This window comes from Meleagris gallopavo, chromosome 2, assembly GCF_000146605.3.
Source record: "Meleagris gallopavo isolate NT-WF06-2002-E0010 breed Aviagen turkey brand Nicholas breeding stock chromosome 2, Turkey_5.1, whole genome shotgun sequence".
Classification (NCBI taxonomy): Eukaryota; Metazoa; Chordata; class Aves; order Galliformes; family Phasianidae; genus Meleagris; species Meleagris gallopavo.
The window spans coordinates 77,035,999-77,052,404 of NC_015012.2; the positions used below are offsets into that span (position 1 = coordinate 77,035,999).

At 37.6% G+C, this 16,406-nt stretch overlaps 1 protein-coding gene across 1 annotated transcript in view; it reads right to left on the reverse strand.

The window, feature by feature from the left end:
* The window catches only part of LOC104909903 (tyrosine-protein kinase SYK), a 17,922-nt gene continuing 1,516 nt past the window's right edge, over positions 1 to 16,406 (reverse strand). Inside the window, exons 2-8 of the mRNA XM_010707693.3 lie at positions 11,208 to 11,301; positions 10,398 to 10,575; positions 9,024 to 9,233; positions 8,431 to 8,620; positions 6,978 to 7,118; positions 6,620 to 6,732; positions 1 to 3,145 (exon numbers count right to left, since the gene is read on the reverse strand). Of these exons, the coding sequence (XP_010705995.1) occupies positions 3,073 to 3,145; positions 6,620 to 6,732; positions 6,978 to 7,118; positions 8,431 to 8,620; positions 9,024 to 9,233; positions 10,398 to 10,552 (882 nt within the window). The 5' untranslated portion in view covers positions 10,553 to 10,575; positions 11,208 to 11,301 and the 3' untranslated portion in view covers positions 1 to 3,072. The remainder of the gene's footprint in view (positions 3,146 to 6,619; positions 6,733 to 6,977; positions 7,119 to 8,430; positions 8,621 to 9,023; positions 9,234 to 10,397; positions 10,576 to 11,207; positions 11,302 to 16,406) is intronic.

Below are 16,406 nucleotides of genomic sequence, written 5' to 3' on the forward strand. Positions count from 1 at the left end.
TAATCATTTTCTGCATGATTTACAATGGTTTTGTCCTCATGAAATGTAAAATTGTTAATTTTAATTGCTGACTTAATATCCTTTGTATTCAACACAGCTACAGCCTTTTTCCTTTAAAAAAGTATGTGAAATATTCAATAAACAATATTATAATTGATCTTCAGGCTGTGTCCATTTAATTCCTGGTCAGTCCTCTGTCAGTCCATGCCACACTCACACCCTTCCATGTGCCTGTGGGATGTACTCCGTAGTGTGCTACTGCAATTTCCCATTTACAGCATCACATACAGTGAAAAGATCACAAAGAGCTTCAGAAATACTTTGCTAATATCCACAACCAATCATTCACAGTATAAATCATTCACAAACTCTACTCATGTGGAGCTTTGCTTTGCATCAATCAGTAAGTAGATCAGCAAGCTCTTCTGTGCTGCACTGACACAGCAAGAACCAGGACAGGACAGACTGCCTGCAACAGTCATGCAAGCACATCAGCCTAAAAGCGTTCATGTATTGCCACCTCCTGGCAGTGCCATGTACAGCTGCCTGTACAGAGGCCCTTCTCAGATGCTCACTTTTTTGAACCTATATATATTTCAGAACTCCAAAACAGTTGCCTCCACTTCTAAGAGAGTCTTCATGTGTATAATGCGCCATTAAATCCTGCAAGGCTGACACCTGACACGGTGCAGAAATCCCTGGATAACTGATGTAGTGCACTGACTCTCAACACCTCTAATTTCCCAGATCCAGCACAATATCATTGAAAAGCAGTGTTCTTGGAAAGGCTTAGGTGTAAAAACAATGCATATTTTTAAAGATTCTGGGGAATTAGTGGGTTTATCTGTTCTGCCAGGTACTAGCCTGTGCCAATAAGGAAGTCTTCAGTGTTCCACAACAATCACAGCAATTCAGCAAGTATACAAGCTTTGCACATCAGCAGCAAATTCAGGAATTTGAATAATTCTTGTTAAAACAACGTATTTTCTAAAACAATGCATTTAATCTCAGTTTTAAAAGTTATTTCACAATATTTTATATTCTTAATGTAATTACAGAATAGTGAAGCTAAGAACAATTAAGTAACTAGAAAGAGACATTTGCTGCAAAGAAAGAGGAAGAACTAATCCTCCAGTTTTTTTTACCTTTCTTATATGTGGTAAAACTTAAACGCATATATTGCAGGGAAATAGTGCTGTCACTCACTGAATGTACAATAGGTTTTGATTTCTGCAACTGTTTTGCAACTGTTATCCCCATGAATGTTCTAATTGCACATGTAGAGCTTGACAGTTTCTCTGCAACAGAGATAATGCTAAAACATGGCTATATATAATCACAAGCAACATCTACACCAGCAGTTCTTGTAGAAAAATGTTTGTTAAAAATAAATCAAAAAATGAAATCATCAACAAGGTAAGTCATGTCTGAATCACATTTAAAGCGTGACCTTTATACTCAGTATCTTTCAGTAGAAGTACTTTCTGAAGTATCTTGCACTGGATTCTGGTTAAACTACCAAAATCACTTGGCTTTTATTTTAAAATAAACCATAAAATTAGTATCAGAAATACACTGCTTCACAGTAAATCCAACATTTTTATAGCTGTATTTTATTCATATTATTTCACTTTCTTGGTGTAAATGCCCAAAAATATTACTGCATTGCTAAGAATGTCCTGTTCACATAACAATTAAAAACATATGTTCCAAATATCTGGGTGCAATAGGTATATCTAACTCTAAATCTTACTTTTCATATTTCTCTAAAATCTCTGTATCTAGTAGACTCCTGAAATATACACAGCTGCCTATCAAATAGCTGCTTGTGGGGAACACAGAGAAGAAATTTTAATTTCTAGAACATTTAAAATGAGATTGAACAAAAATACATACAAGTGAAAACTGGGGACAGAAATTGATTACATAATTTATATTATCACTGCTATACCCACACGGTACAGGAAACTCTGCTTGGAGCATCACAAAAAATATGGTAAGACAGACACCTTTTTCTGAGATGTTTACAAGGATTAATAATGCTAGAATTTAGGAGAGGGCAAAAGTAAAGTGAATATCCATGAGCCTACTTCAAAATATTTGAGCTGGGAGTGAAATTGAGATTCAGAAGTTATAAGCTGTGATGAATAACCACATATGCTTTTGAAGAAAGGTTTGGAAAAAGATATGGTTCTGCTTAAAATACAACACAAGAAGCTTTGATATATCCAAAGACAATGTAAAAGATGTATCTAGAGAAGGCTGAAATAACATGAAGGAAAATTGCTGCTCCTTCAACTTTCGAAGCGCAATTGTCTTTTCAGGAACTGCAGTGATGGACTTCAGGTTAGAAGACTAATTGCTTTAGTCTTTTGTCCCAAGGTGAGAGCAAGCCCTTGAATTCCTTGGTTTTACCATTAATAAAGTAATTCCCATTTGGGGATTCCACAAGAGATGAGGAAAGAGAGGAGCTGGTAACACCTAATGGAGTTGATGATTCCTTTTATTTTTCTACATTTAGAAATTCACATCTCCCAGCTCCTGACTGCAAATGTTACTAACAAGAAGAAAACAATTTGGTTATAAAGTAGTAGGGGTAAAATCAAACACAATGTCAGTCAAAGTGACCGACACTATCACAGTGAATTTTTTTTACAGTGAAAAATGTTTATGCTATTCTTTCTCAAACAGGAAGAAGGCTGGAACAATCCAATTTGAGAGCTAAGAATATTAAAAACAAAAAATTAAATCCCCATCTGCACTCAAATATGTAAGAGGAAGAGAGTTGAAAGACTTTAAATAGGTTTTACATGACAGAAGAATGTGAAGACAATAAAGCTGTAAATAAAATGGAACGTAATGGAAGTCTATGCATCTGCATTTATGTTGTGCTGCTCTACTTTGGAGCTTGATATTCCGCAAGAAAGCCAAAAAAAACCAAAGGCAATGTCACAAATAGAGCTTAGGTCTGAACTTTATATGGCGAAGGTGACAGTTCAAAAATAAGTCACTTAGTTTCAGAATCTGAACTGCTTCTCTTTGCTGAAAAAAGGCAAGCTGCTGTTCACACGGCTAGTGGGAAATGTCGTAATAGTAGTTCCGTAATCGCAGCTCCACGGAAACGAATCCTGGTCGGTCATCAACACTGTGGAAACATGACAAGTATCACCACACAGGACTGAGAAAGCTGAAGAGGTTATGTGGGCCGTGCAATAGCTGGGACTTCACAGCAGTGACAACTCCTAGAGGCTGCCACAATACTTTAAGGCTACCAAAACGTTGCTACAAAATGAATACCGAGAGGTTAATATTACTACACAGCATTCAGTCAGTAGATTTATTGTCATCAAAGTTATTTTGTGGTTGTGGAAGGTACTATTAGAAATGGTAAATCAGCTTCAATTAATTTGCTACTTCATTTACTTCAGTAATAATCTAGAGAAAAGAATACTTACAATGCATTAACTTCCTTATAATGAGTTCTACAACCATACAGATAAGCTTTATGCCATTAAGAATAGCCTCTGTAAACACTACATGGCTGTACTGTCTTGATTTCCTCTGTATCTCACCTCTTTAGATTTAGGAGAATATGATTAAGTTGACAAGAAGTTCTGACAATAATGTGTTACATATTGAGATAGTTGCACTGCGTAAGCTGAACATTTTTTTAGTTTTTTCTTTTAGTTTTTTTTCCTTTCAAATATTTGGGATATTCGATTACAAACAAATAAAAAGCAATATCCTTTATAGTACCTTTACTAAACTTAATGAAAGTGATTCTGTTTCACTCTACAACTGCTACTACTTTACTGTAGTACAGAAAAAGGGCAGAAATTATTTAATGATTCCATGTTCTTTCTAGAATACTAGATGTAATAAAACTAAGAAAGAAGCAAGGTTCCTAGAAGGGAAATAACATAACTCTTGAAATGGAACCTAAAGATCTTTAGTGAACATATTATTCACATATTCTCCAGATAGTGAATTGGAAGAGTAAGCCACATTACAGTGGACTTTCTTTGCTTTATGGAAACCTTTCTATAGCTAAAGATAACTTCAACAAAAGAGTTCTACTCCCAGTCTTTACTTCAGTTCAGGATTGCTCCTGACCTAGATGCAGCACCCGGCATTTGGCCTGTTGACCTTCATTAGGTTCACATGTGCTCTCTTTTCAAGCCTGTCCAGGTCCCTCTGGATGGTATCCTTCCCTTCTATTGCAACAACCACACCACTCAGCTTGGTGTCAACAGCAAAGTTGCTGAGAGTACACTCAATCTCACTATCTAAGTCACTGATAAAGATATTAAAGAGCTGTGGTCCCTAGATGGGCATCGCTCATTACCAGCCTCCATCTGGACAGAGAGCTGTTGACTGTAATTCTCTGGCTATGGCCATCCTGCCAATTCCTTATACAGTGAGTAGCTCACCCTTCAATTTAGATATAGCAATATAATGTGGGATCATATCGTAGGTTTTACTCTAGGTCTATGACATTGGTTGTCTTTTCTTGTCCACTGCTGCAGTCACTCCATCATAGAAGGCCACCAGATTGGTCAGGCAGAATTTGCTCCTGCTGGAAGACATGCTGGCTGTCTCAGATCATTTCCTTGTCTTGCATGTTCCTTAACATAGCTTCCAGGAGAATCTGTTCCATAATCTTCCTAAGCACAGGCCCACCGATATGTAGTTCCCCAGATCTTCCTTTCTACCCTTCTTAAAAACGGAAGAAATGTTTTCATTTTTTCCAGTTACTGAGACTTTAACTGACAGTTATGACTTTTCAAACATGGTAAGAGTGGCTTGGTAACTACACTGCCCAATTCCTTCAGGACCCTGAGATGCATGTTGCTGATTCCCACAGACTTGTACATGTTCTATCTCATCGGGTGGTCCTGAACTTGCTCTTTTCTTACACTGGGAGAGATTCTACTCCTCTAACCCCTACCTAGAAGTTCAGGGACTTGAGAAATGTTGGAACCCTGACTGCCAGTAAAGGCTGAGGCATAGAACTTGAGTACCCGATGGCCTGTAGTAGACTCCAACCAGCAGGTGCCCCTTATTGGTCTGGTCCCTAATTTTAGCCCACAAGATCACAATCATGGCTGTTTCTCAGTGGCAGCTCTTCACAGTCTATCCTACCATTCCTACTGTGCTTGTCCCTTTTGAAAACCTTGTAACCCTCAATCATAGTGTTCTCACAATGCGATTCATCTCACCTTGTTTGCATAATAGCAATAGCAATTAGGCCACTGTATCACAGTTTCCATCTCCTCCTGCTTATTTCCCCTGCTGCATGCACTGATGCAGAGGCACTTCAGCTACTGGTGGCACAACCTTCCTGGAGGAGCCCTCCAAAAATTCTCTGGGACAAATCTAAGGTTTTAAGGTTTTTCTCTGCTGCTTCCTAACGATGGTGTTCCCTGGCTCAGCTCTGTTGCTCAGAAGTACATGCCTTCCCCAGTCGAATCTAGATTAAAGCTCTCCTAATACACCTAGTAAGTTTGCTGCCCAGAACACCGTAACCCCACCTGGTCAGCTGCATCCCATCTAACATATCTGGTCTCTCAAAGGTGCATCCAAGATCACAAAACCCAAAGCCCTGAGTGTGGCACCAGCCAGCCAAACATTTATTCAACTGACCTTTATGCCTCTCCTCCCGTGTCCCAGTTACCAGAATGAAGAGAGGAGAGCACTACATTCCCAAACCCTTCAACATCCTTCTGAAAAACATAAACTCTCTTTTGATATTTTGGAATCTCCTCATTGCAGCCTCATCTGACCATGCTTGAAAGCGTAGAGATGGTAATACTCTAGCTTTAAAAGGCATTGTAGCCTCTTCTTGATACTACAAATGTGGGGTCCTGGCAGGCAGCAAACCTCTCTAGAGAGATGGTACAAATGACAAATGGGTGCCTCAATGTCTCCCAGCAAGGAGTCTCACTAATATCCTTCACACTGAGCCCTGAATCTGTTTGGTAGGGGTGTTCTGGGGGCAAAAGAACAACCTGTCTTTCTGTTCTGAGCAGTTTTTCTTGTCTTGTGTCATAGTGCAATCCATCACCTCAGATCTGAATAGTTGTTTACCTTCCCCTTGCAGGTATTTAAAACTTTCACTAATAGGAAGTCCATGTGGGATCCAAATTGAGGACATTTAGAAATAACAGAAGAAAAAAAATGATCAAAAGAATTAAAAACTGAGACATAGAATGAATAATTTGACAACAGAACTTTGAAACTTCTGTCCTGGAAATCAAAATCAAACAAAAATGTTTCCTTAATTTCAAACTTACTTTTCTAAATACATCAGACTGACATTTTGGTGGAATAAACTGTTTTTGATAAATTGATTTTGAGGATACACAATTTTTTGTATATTTTTGCTCAAGCAAAAAATATATCATATGTGCAAAATAATCAGATTCCTGTACTATACTCATTACTTCACGTTGTTCTCTTTTGAAAGCACAACTGACTCCTTCCTTTTCAGAGTGTTTCTAAGCTGAAATCTAGCTGATACAATATGCTTTGAAGTATTCTTATTTCATGCTTTCTAGCTACCAACCATGTAGATTAAAATATACCACTATTAAAAGAGAGAGTATCAGATTACACTCACTTGTACGTCCAACATAATTTCATTAAGTCATAGACTTCCACTGGACAGGCTTCAGGACGTTCCATTCGTTCTCCTCTTTCAATCATCTGTGCAACTTCACCGCCTTTCATTCCCTAGAATAGGATGATCAGAGCAATCTTCTGAGTTGCATATGATTACAACACATATTAGTATAGTATAAAACAACGAGAAGTTTGGAGTTGAACTGGTGGCTGTCCTTTGACTTGTCTGTTACGACAGACGGGTTCTAAAGCCTTATTTGACCCGTAGCAATCCTTCCAGGAAGGAAAAAATAGGTGATGGTTTGAATTTGCTCTACATTTTTATATTAAAAGAACTGACAGAAAGAATTACTCACTTTATAGGGCTTTTGCCCATAAGAGAAAGCTTCCCACATTAAAACTCCAAAGCTCCAGACATCACTTTTGCTAGAAAATTTGTAGAAATTCATACATTCTGGAGCATACCACTTGACTGGCCATTTTCCATGACTTTGTGCCTAAAATATGGAATAACAGAAAATAAAAGCAGACTTGAGACAGTAACAAGGGGTAAAGAACACTCATATTCACAGAAGCCAATTTAACTTGGATTTTCATATGTTCATACTAAGTATTTCTGATATAGTCTGCCTTAGAGAAATTGGCAGCAGCTTCTTCAATACCATTACAAAATTGTTCCTAATCTCCCAAACTCAAATAAAGCATTGGAATTAATGCTGTGGTAAAGCAAAGCTTAGTTAAAGGACCTAACATCGTGTTTGTTAAGCTGTGTCAAAGAAAGATTTTTCAACTCTTATAAAAGAGACACCAACTTAGCCAGAAGGAATCTTGAGCCTTAATTTCAGATTAAGTCAATGCTTTATTTCAGAGCACAGCAACTGCTTTGTGACAAACTGCAATTTGATGACGTCCTGCTATAACGTGCTACAAGAGTGCAAACATCAAACCATACTGGAACAGTGCTAAATCTATTGAGATAACCCTACAGCATTTTGTGCAGTTGTAAATGGAATGAGCTTTTGATACCATATCTCAACCTCCTGATAAACGAGGCAAGTTGGAAGTGATTTAAGATGCTGCTGCCTTTTCTGGCAGCAGTTACTGTTCCCACAGGAAGGTCATCAGAGGGGAGTATGTGCTTGCTCCTCCTCTGAAGTGTTTCATGGTCTGGCTTATTGGTTTTAAACAACTGATGAAAGAAAAAGCAGTAGGGTAAAATAATTTTAACTGTAAGAGCAATATGTAGGAAAAGAAGATGCATACATAATTAGAAGCTTTAGCTCCCAAGGATACATTCACCTTCCTAATGTGGCACTGATTTTAGTCTCTTGCTGCACAAAGATTATGGTAATTTAAAATCAAGCCGAACAAAATTTACCTAGGTCAAATGATTATTTGCCACCTGTACCCCTTCGACAAACTCCCCAAATCTCATTTTGTTATTTAGTTAGACAGTCTGTTAGCCTATATTTTCCTTTGACATGATGTAAACCAAATGCTAAATTAGTATTTGCAACAAAGATAGTTTCAACTTTTATGGAAGGAAATATCTCATTTCCACAGTAAATTTCAATCTTGTAATTGCAAATTTACCAAAGAAATAACTAAATAAGGGACTAGCTTTTCCCTCCCTATTCATCTCTTAACTTTGATCACATACTTTGAAAATTCATGATTACTACTAGAAGACTATAAAATATGTACATAGCATTTCTTCCTTTCAACTTTTAAACACAACTGCTCTTAAATAAAAAAAAATCTTCTTAGGCTATATTAGTAAACAGCTTTGACAACTTGTGCAAATCTTACCTTGTAATAATTTTCATCAGCACTAAGAGCCTTAGATAATCCAAAGTCACTGATTTTGGCATAATGTTGGGTGACTAATAGCACATTCCTCGCAGCCAGATCCCTATGTACAAAGTTATTCTCCTCCAGATATTTCATCCCCATGGAAACCTGATGTACAAGTTCTGTTATATTCTTTTCTGTGATGTGCCTGAAAATCATGATTAAATCTTTAAGAGGTCAGTAGTTCATTTTCATTATTTTTCAAGGAGTTCAAACACAAAATTGCGCATATTATATATATATACAATACGTTAGTAACAAGATCCATTTATGTTTAGCTAAAATTTAATTAGAACAGGCAACATAAGAATGTCTTGATCATATCAATAAACTGTGATCATATCAATAAAGAACATCTAAAAATTCTTTGTTTTATTCAAAATGCACTATCTTATAAAAGTATTTGACATTTAGGAGACATCTACAATATAATCATGTCCCAGTGAAGATTATCTACAATAGCTAATTATTACATAAGATAAAAAGACCTTTCTCTTGTTTTTTCCACCCCTTTGGATAAATACTATGAAATGGAATCAGAGCTTACACACCGATTTTTTTGCAAAAACTTGTTCAGTGGCCCAAGTTCAGCCATTTCCATTACTAACATCCAGGCCTCTGCTTCACATATACCTATCATTCGGACAATATATGGGTTGTCCAGTTGCTGCATTACATTTGCTTCTCTCAGTAACTCATCCTTTATGGCTGGATCATTACTCTCGTTCTTAAGAATTTTTACAGCCACTGGCTTGGCCCCCCTGCAAAAGACAATGCCCTGGGATTAGTTGCTGTATGTAAAATCTGCATGTAAATTTATACAATCTGCAAGTTATGTTTCTGCACACATATTTCAAACAGTGATAAAAGATAGAACTGAATACTTGGACAGGAAGGAATCTGACTGCAATGGGAATAACTCTCTACCAAATGATCAGAAGACAGCTAAGCAAAAGAAATAAAATGTAGAGAACAAAAATTAGAAGTAATCATTAAAAAATCTAAACAAGTCTGAAAACAAAGGTACTGAACAAAATTATCTTACCCATTCTAATTAGTCTTAACTAATGAAAGTGGAAAGATTTCCAAAAAGGTTATGTTATGTTATGTTATGTTATGTTATGTTATGTTATGTTATGTTATGTTATGTTATGTTATGTTATGTTATGTTGAGAGTCCTCAGAGGAAAAGCTGTAAGGGCTTTCTCAGCACTGATGTGCACCTGAGACAATGCAGCATTGCAAAGTCCCAAGGCAAGGGCTCTGACCTGCTGAAAAACTAAGCCTGCTCCTGCAACCTACAGCACATGCATGTGAAGAAGTCACCTATGAGATGACAGAGCTCAAATGTAAACAACTACTGATAAGCAAAACCACAGCCCTTCAAATCCCCTCAGACAATGCGGGAGAATGAAAATTCCTCCTTGATTCTGAAAATCTGGGTTAAAGAGCAGCCTCCAGCTTTAACTGGTGAAAGCATATACATAAGCTTCCATTTAAGCAACACACTGGTAACAGTTCATTATGAAAATGCATGAATAGTCAGGTGATTTGACTTCTGTCAGTATAAACAGGGTCTGTTCCTTCTGAAACTCCATGATAAGAAAGGCACAACATCTTCTGTCTGCTTGAAAATCAATGTTATAGATTCATGAAACAGGTATTCATCATACTATTTTAGGTGAGAATCCATTCGCTACAAGTAAACTGTACATGGCTCTCTACACTATCTGTCACAGAAAGACTACGCAGACCAGTACCATGAATGCCCACACAATTTCTGGAGAAAGGCACAGAGCTTCTTACTCTACTGTAACTGATAGCAGAGTCATAGAATGATAGGAGGCACTTCTCCATTTTGAAGACAAAAATAACAGCTGGGCAATGACTATGCTGCACTTCCTGAAAACAGAAGGAAACACTTACTTTTTCATCTTATAGAACCCTTTCTTTACAGTGCCAAAGTTGCCAGAGCCAAGTTCTCCTTCCTCTAGGGTTAACAATTTTCTGTCAAGAGTGACATTTTTTGGTTTAATTTCATCTGGATCAGCATACGGACTTTCATAAACCTCAGTGTCCATGGGTAAAGCCTCTCTCTGATCACCTGCAGTTCAAGGAATAAACAAATTAAAGATTATGTGAGACTATGTTGCTTGCAGAGGTGCTATATTCAACATATCCATGCTCAGTATTAACTGCTGCATCTTTGTGTTTGCCTTAAGAAAGCATTATAAAAAAACCTCATACAGTGCAGCTACGCACACTTTAGAACATTCTCAAAAGAATGACTTTTACATGGTGACATCTTCTAACTACTGAGCAATTGCTTAATGTGAAACAAGGATGTTCCTTGACAGAAGGAAGGTTAAAGATATACTCTTCTCCTTAGCACTTCCTGTTAGTGCTCAAACAGTTCTTCACCCCAATTGCAGTATTTGCAGCTTTCCTAAAGCCTAGGCATCAGACTGGCAGTGTGAGGCACAATTCTCTTTATGAGGGACAAGGATGCGGCCTTTAGAGTCAAAGAGGTAATCAGCCTCCACTTCTACATGGAAAAAGGGATTTCTGTTAAATCACTTTTATTATAGACACTGACATCGGGCTTGAGCTGTGACACTGATATGCCAGTAAACAATATGACATAAAATACAAGCAAGTAAAGAAGAAATATGGGTTGTGGTAAGAGTTCTGGTATAAAGAAAAAAGGTGGTATTTGTGTAATAAATTAGTGCCTACCTTTCTCTGCTTCTATTAGACCTCTTCCCCTTTGCAGTACATAAGGATTAAAAGGTGTTTGGTCATCAGATGGGGGACCAACAGGTGTCTGGAACTGTAGCACACAAACAGAATTTTTAAACTGAGCAAAATATAGTAAGTTAAAAACTTTTTTTTTTCCAGAAAACTATGGCATGATTGCAAGAGAAACACAGGTGAGAATCAAAGAGTAAGACAGAGGTGAAAAAAAAGCTTATTTAATTATTGAGGTTATTGCTTGAGTAAATATGCAGGCCAAATAACACACACATTGCTGCATCTCAAGAAGTTACAGGAAATATTTCAAAACATTTAATCTGTGAGAAGTAACTGGAATAGGTCATGCACAAATCTTATCCTGCAGATGTTAAAATTTATATGCGGTTTCCAAATCTGCCATGTAACATTATAAATCTTATTTCCCTTCGATTTGTCTTTCTCCTCCCTCCAAGTTATCTCTCACCATATCTGGGCCATAGAGAAATTGCCAGAATGAATGAAAAAAAACAACCAACAACCCTATCCTGTTTATCTCATGAATGTTACAAAGAAACTCCAGTTGAAAGAAATGAGGGTAAAAAGAAAATTTAGTAAGTTTGAATAACTAAACATCATAGAGTAGTATGTTTGTCTTTCTCATCTGAGAAAGAAGAAAATGACCCGATCACTAGATATTTGAACAACTGATTCAATATGATGAAGCGCATAGATGACTGTAGCAGAAAAAATGCTCATTCTGGAATCTGGAAGAATGCTGGAAGGATGACTCTTACACAATAAAGTATAGAAGAGTGAAATTTATAACCTGCTCTATTTTATTATGAACTGGAAGAGTACAGTTCTAAGAATAGAAAATTACAGAAATTACTTTTTCAGTTCAGTACCTCAGTTTCTTTCACAGTGTAAAAACTTTAGTGATGAATGATCTCATGCTCCCCAAAAGAGTGCATCAAAAACAAAAGTTCAGACATCAATAAGAGTTTGCTCAGTTCTCATAAGAAATAAAAATACATTGTACTTGCAAAAACCTGGATAGGGCTATTTTTCAAATATCCAAGTGTTTATTTATTTATCTTTAATAACTGAAGCTTTCTGTGGCATAAGTTCCTTCCTGACGTAGTTGTGGTTTTCAAGTAACGAGAAACAGAGCTTGGGAAATGCCTAGGAGTTAATTATTGTCATTTCATCAATTGGAAGAAGCTTTTTGATCCAGGAAGTAGAGAAAATTAAATCATAAAACGTGATCTGCCCAAGTGGATGAAGCAGAAGAGGTTTTGCTACTTGGACTTTACAGCAAACCAGAAGTAGGAGACAAACTCCGCAAGATTCTCATTTGTTGGGATGGGTGTGGTGGCATAAGAGATGGTAACATTTCTGACTGGCCTTATTCAGTCCTGTGGAACAGTGTTGAACAGGCAATTTGCTGTCCGGGAGGCTAGCAGAGTAGTGATGCAGTTCTGACATAGGTCAGGGATAAAACTGACTAGCCAGCTTCAAGAACAAGGAGAAGAATGCTAAGAAACAAGATTTATTCTTTCTCCTAGTCCTGTTTTTCTACTGTGGCAAATCTTGTCAAATCTGCAACTTAAAATCTGCACTTCCAAGGCTCAAATAACTCTATCTGAAGCATAGGTCACACGCTTTGTTTAAAGAAAAAAAAGAAAAAAATCACTTAAATTAGATAAATACATCTAAATATTGCAGAACAGCAAGGCAGAAACTCTTTAAGACGTTCAATCGGCACTGACAATCCCTCAAACTTAAAAGGGCACATGCTCTCATAGAATAATAGAATGGTTTAGGTTGGAAGGGAGATTTAAGATAACCATGTTCCAACCCCCTGTCATAAGCAGAGACACCTCCCTCTAGATCAGGTTGTTCAAAGCCCCAGCCTGGCCTTGAATGCTTCCAGGGATAGAGAAATTCCCTACTGGGCTACCTGTTCCATCGTCTCACCACCCTCACAGTAAAGATTTTCTTCCTTATATCTAGACTAAATATACCCTCTTCAAGTTTAAAATAATTTCCCCTCGTCCTGTCACTACCTGCCCTTACAAAAAGTCCCTTCCTCTCCAGTTTTCCTGTAAGCCCCCTTTGAATACTGGAAGGCCACTGTAAGGTCTTCTTGGAGCCTTCTCTTCGCCTAATTGAAGAGTCCCAGCCTCTATCAGCCTCCCACTCTCTATCAGCCTGTCCTCTTAGGAGAGGTGCTCTAGCCTTCTGATCATCTCTGCGGCTAACTTCTTGAGGTTGGTACCAGCACACCTATCAAGCCTGTCCAGGTTCCTCTGGATAGCATCCTCTTCCTTTTAGGGTGTCAACTGCAGCACTCAGCTTGGTGTCTTCCGCAAACTTGCTGAGGGTGCATCAATCCCACTGTCTATAACCCCTACAAAGACATTAAATAACACTGGTCCCAACACTGATCCCTGAGGAACACCATTCACCATCCATCTCCACTTGGACACCAAGCTGTTAACTACAACACACTGAGTGCAACCATCCAGCCAATTCCTTGTCCAGCAAGAGGTCCATCCATCACATTCATTTTTTTCCAATTTGGCAAGCAGGATGTCATGCAGGACTGTTTCAAACGCTTTTCACAAGTCCAGGTAGGTGATGATGTTTTGCTCTTCCTCTATCCACTAATAAAGTAACTCCATCGTAAAAGACCACCAAGTTTGTCAGGCATGACTTGCCTTTGGTCAAGCCAAGTTGATTACCACCAATCACCTTGTCCTTATTTTACATATATGTGATTAGGACTACCTAAGAACCAGAGAAGTAGTTAAATATCCGTGGTTTCAGGCTCAGTATATGAACTGACATATTTTTCACTGGCCAAACAACACTGATGTACACCACATTTGTCTCACAAGGAGACAATCACCTGTGCAGAACAGCTGGTAAAAATATTCTGATTAAAAGAAGTTGACTCCTTAAATGGGAAGTATAGAGACATTTCCTCTCCTTAGTAATTCAAGAGCAAAATAAATGAATTTGAAATAATTTGGTGATCACATTCAGGAACCGCACTAACAACTGAGTGCATTAATTCCCATGCTTATAAATAAAACTGTCGGTAAGAACTGGCGATAGCCCACTGACATTAAATCAAACAAACTTTTGAAGGGATTCTGTCTCAGAAGGCTTCTACAGCTTGAAATAAGTAATAATATCTTATATACCATTAGAGGTAGTTAACTAACAGTTATATAATTGTGGAATGATATTCCTTATTGTTGCAGCTTAATTAAACAGCTTAACAATGGCTTTTCTTTAATATTTTGGTTTAATCTGTAATCTTGTGTTTCAAATGTACCTTTCCATAGCTCTTAGTAGTAACACAGGAATACTGGCTAGTACTCAGAAAACCTCAAATAGCATTCTCAACCTTAGCCCTGTCAATTACGTATTCATGGTATGTAGCACCCTTCAGTCTTTTGAACAAGTTGTTCCAGTAGAAAGGTCAGAACTTTTCTCTTGCAGTCAAGAGTAGCAATCTATAAAGCGAGGAAGGAGGTACTTATCTTTGCTTGTATGGTGGTCTGAGTAATAGCACAAAAAACCCTGCCTTGTTTTGAACTGTCATTTCAACTCAGAGTTCCTTCTGCCCTCTGCTTTAACAGCAGCAAGTTTAATTGTGCAGGTCTTTCTGAGAAAGGGAGCTTTGCCTTAGTACAACCAAATTATAGACTAGGGGACTGCTTCCTACATTCTTACCAGAACAAAAAATGAGTGAAACACCTATGAATTTGCTCTTATAGTTCAAACAGAAAGAGGAAAGTGTCTGCCAGAGAAACCCATTAAAAATGGCACAGATTATTTGACATCTTATGGTGTGCACTCTGGTAAACTGTGAAGCAAGGTGTCATTTAGGATCAGAGGTAATGGCTTTAAGTTGTGCTAGGAGAGTTTCAGGTTGGATATTAGAAATAATTTCTTCTAAGAAGGAGTGGTGAAGCACTGGAACAGGCTGCTCAGGGAGGTGATGGAGACACTGTCCCTGGAGACGCTCAAAAAATGTGTGGATGTGACACTGAGGGATGTGGTTAGTGGACATGGTGGGGATGGTTTGATGGCTGGAATACATGATCTTCTTACAGGTATTTTCCAACCTTAAAGATTCTATGATTCTATGATTTTATTGTCATTTTATGTCCTCATCCTAGACCTCTATGTCCCATGAATGGATTTTTCAGTTAGTGTTTAATTTTAATTGGTTAAAATTCTCAGATTCTTGCCACTCTTTCCTTAAATAAGGACTGGCTATACAGATGCAGCATTCCTCTGCTAACACAGCAATATCCACAATAAGAGGAAAGCAGAAGAGACAGAGTTTACACTCAAATGAAGGTTCTTTTGTAGTAGAAGGAACATCACTTTCTATTTAAGGATAAGGCCACAGTAGGATAACCCCTCAGGAGCTATGACAGCATCTTGTTGAATGAGATCCACTTATTGTTTGTTTTAAAATATGAATGAAATGGTGCAGATTACTCTAAATCTCATTTTTACAGTAAGTATTTTTATTTCATAGTAGAGATTGTATCTATGAAGTTAATCTGTACAGTAAGTGTTATTTCTTTTCATGTTAATAATTCTGATTTGCAATAACCCAAACGTATATGCAAGACCACAAAAATAATTTTATTTTGCTGAACCAAACTGTGTAGCAAAATGCAGAACAAAGGCCTTAGTAGCAAAGTCCTCGATGAACTTTGGATAAAACTTAATAGTAACCACTAGGTGGCACAAAGTCACTTATACTTTCATCAGAAAAGGAAGTTCTACGAGTAAAGAAGCCAAGAAAAAAAAGTTCAGAGCGCTAAAAATACACCTAAATAACCAGTCTGTGAAACAAAATAAATAATTAAAAAAAAAAATCACACAGAACTAGCATATTTTTCAAGTCTGAAAAAAATATAACATTGTACATTTTATATTTTACAGTCTGAAAGGTTTTGATGCAATAAAAGCAACCCTAAGCAAACCAGTAAAGGTTTAAAGTCAGCTTTGTGGTTGTCCATTTTTCTGAACAAAGCCAAATCACAACTCTCTTGTCTAATATACCATAGAATCATAGAATGGCCTGGGTTGAAAGGGACCACAATGATCACCTAGTTTCAACCCCCCTGCTATGTACAGGCTCACCAACCACCAGACCAGTCTGCCCAGAGC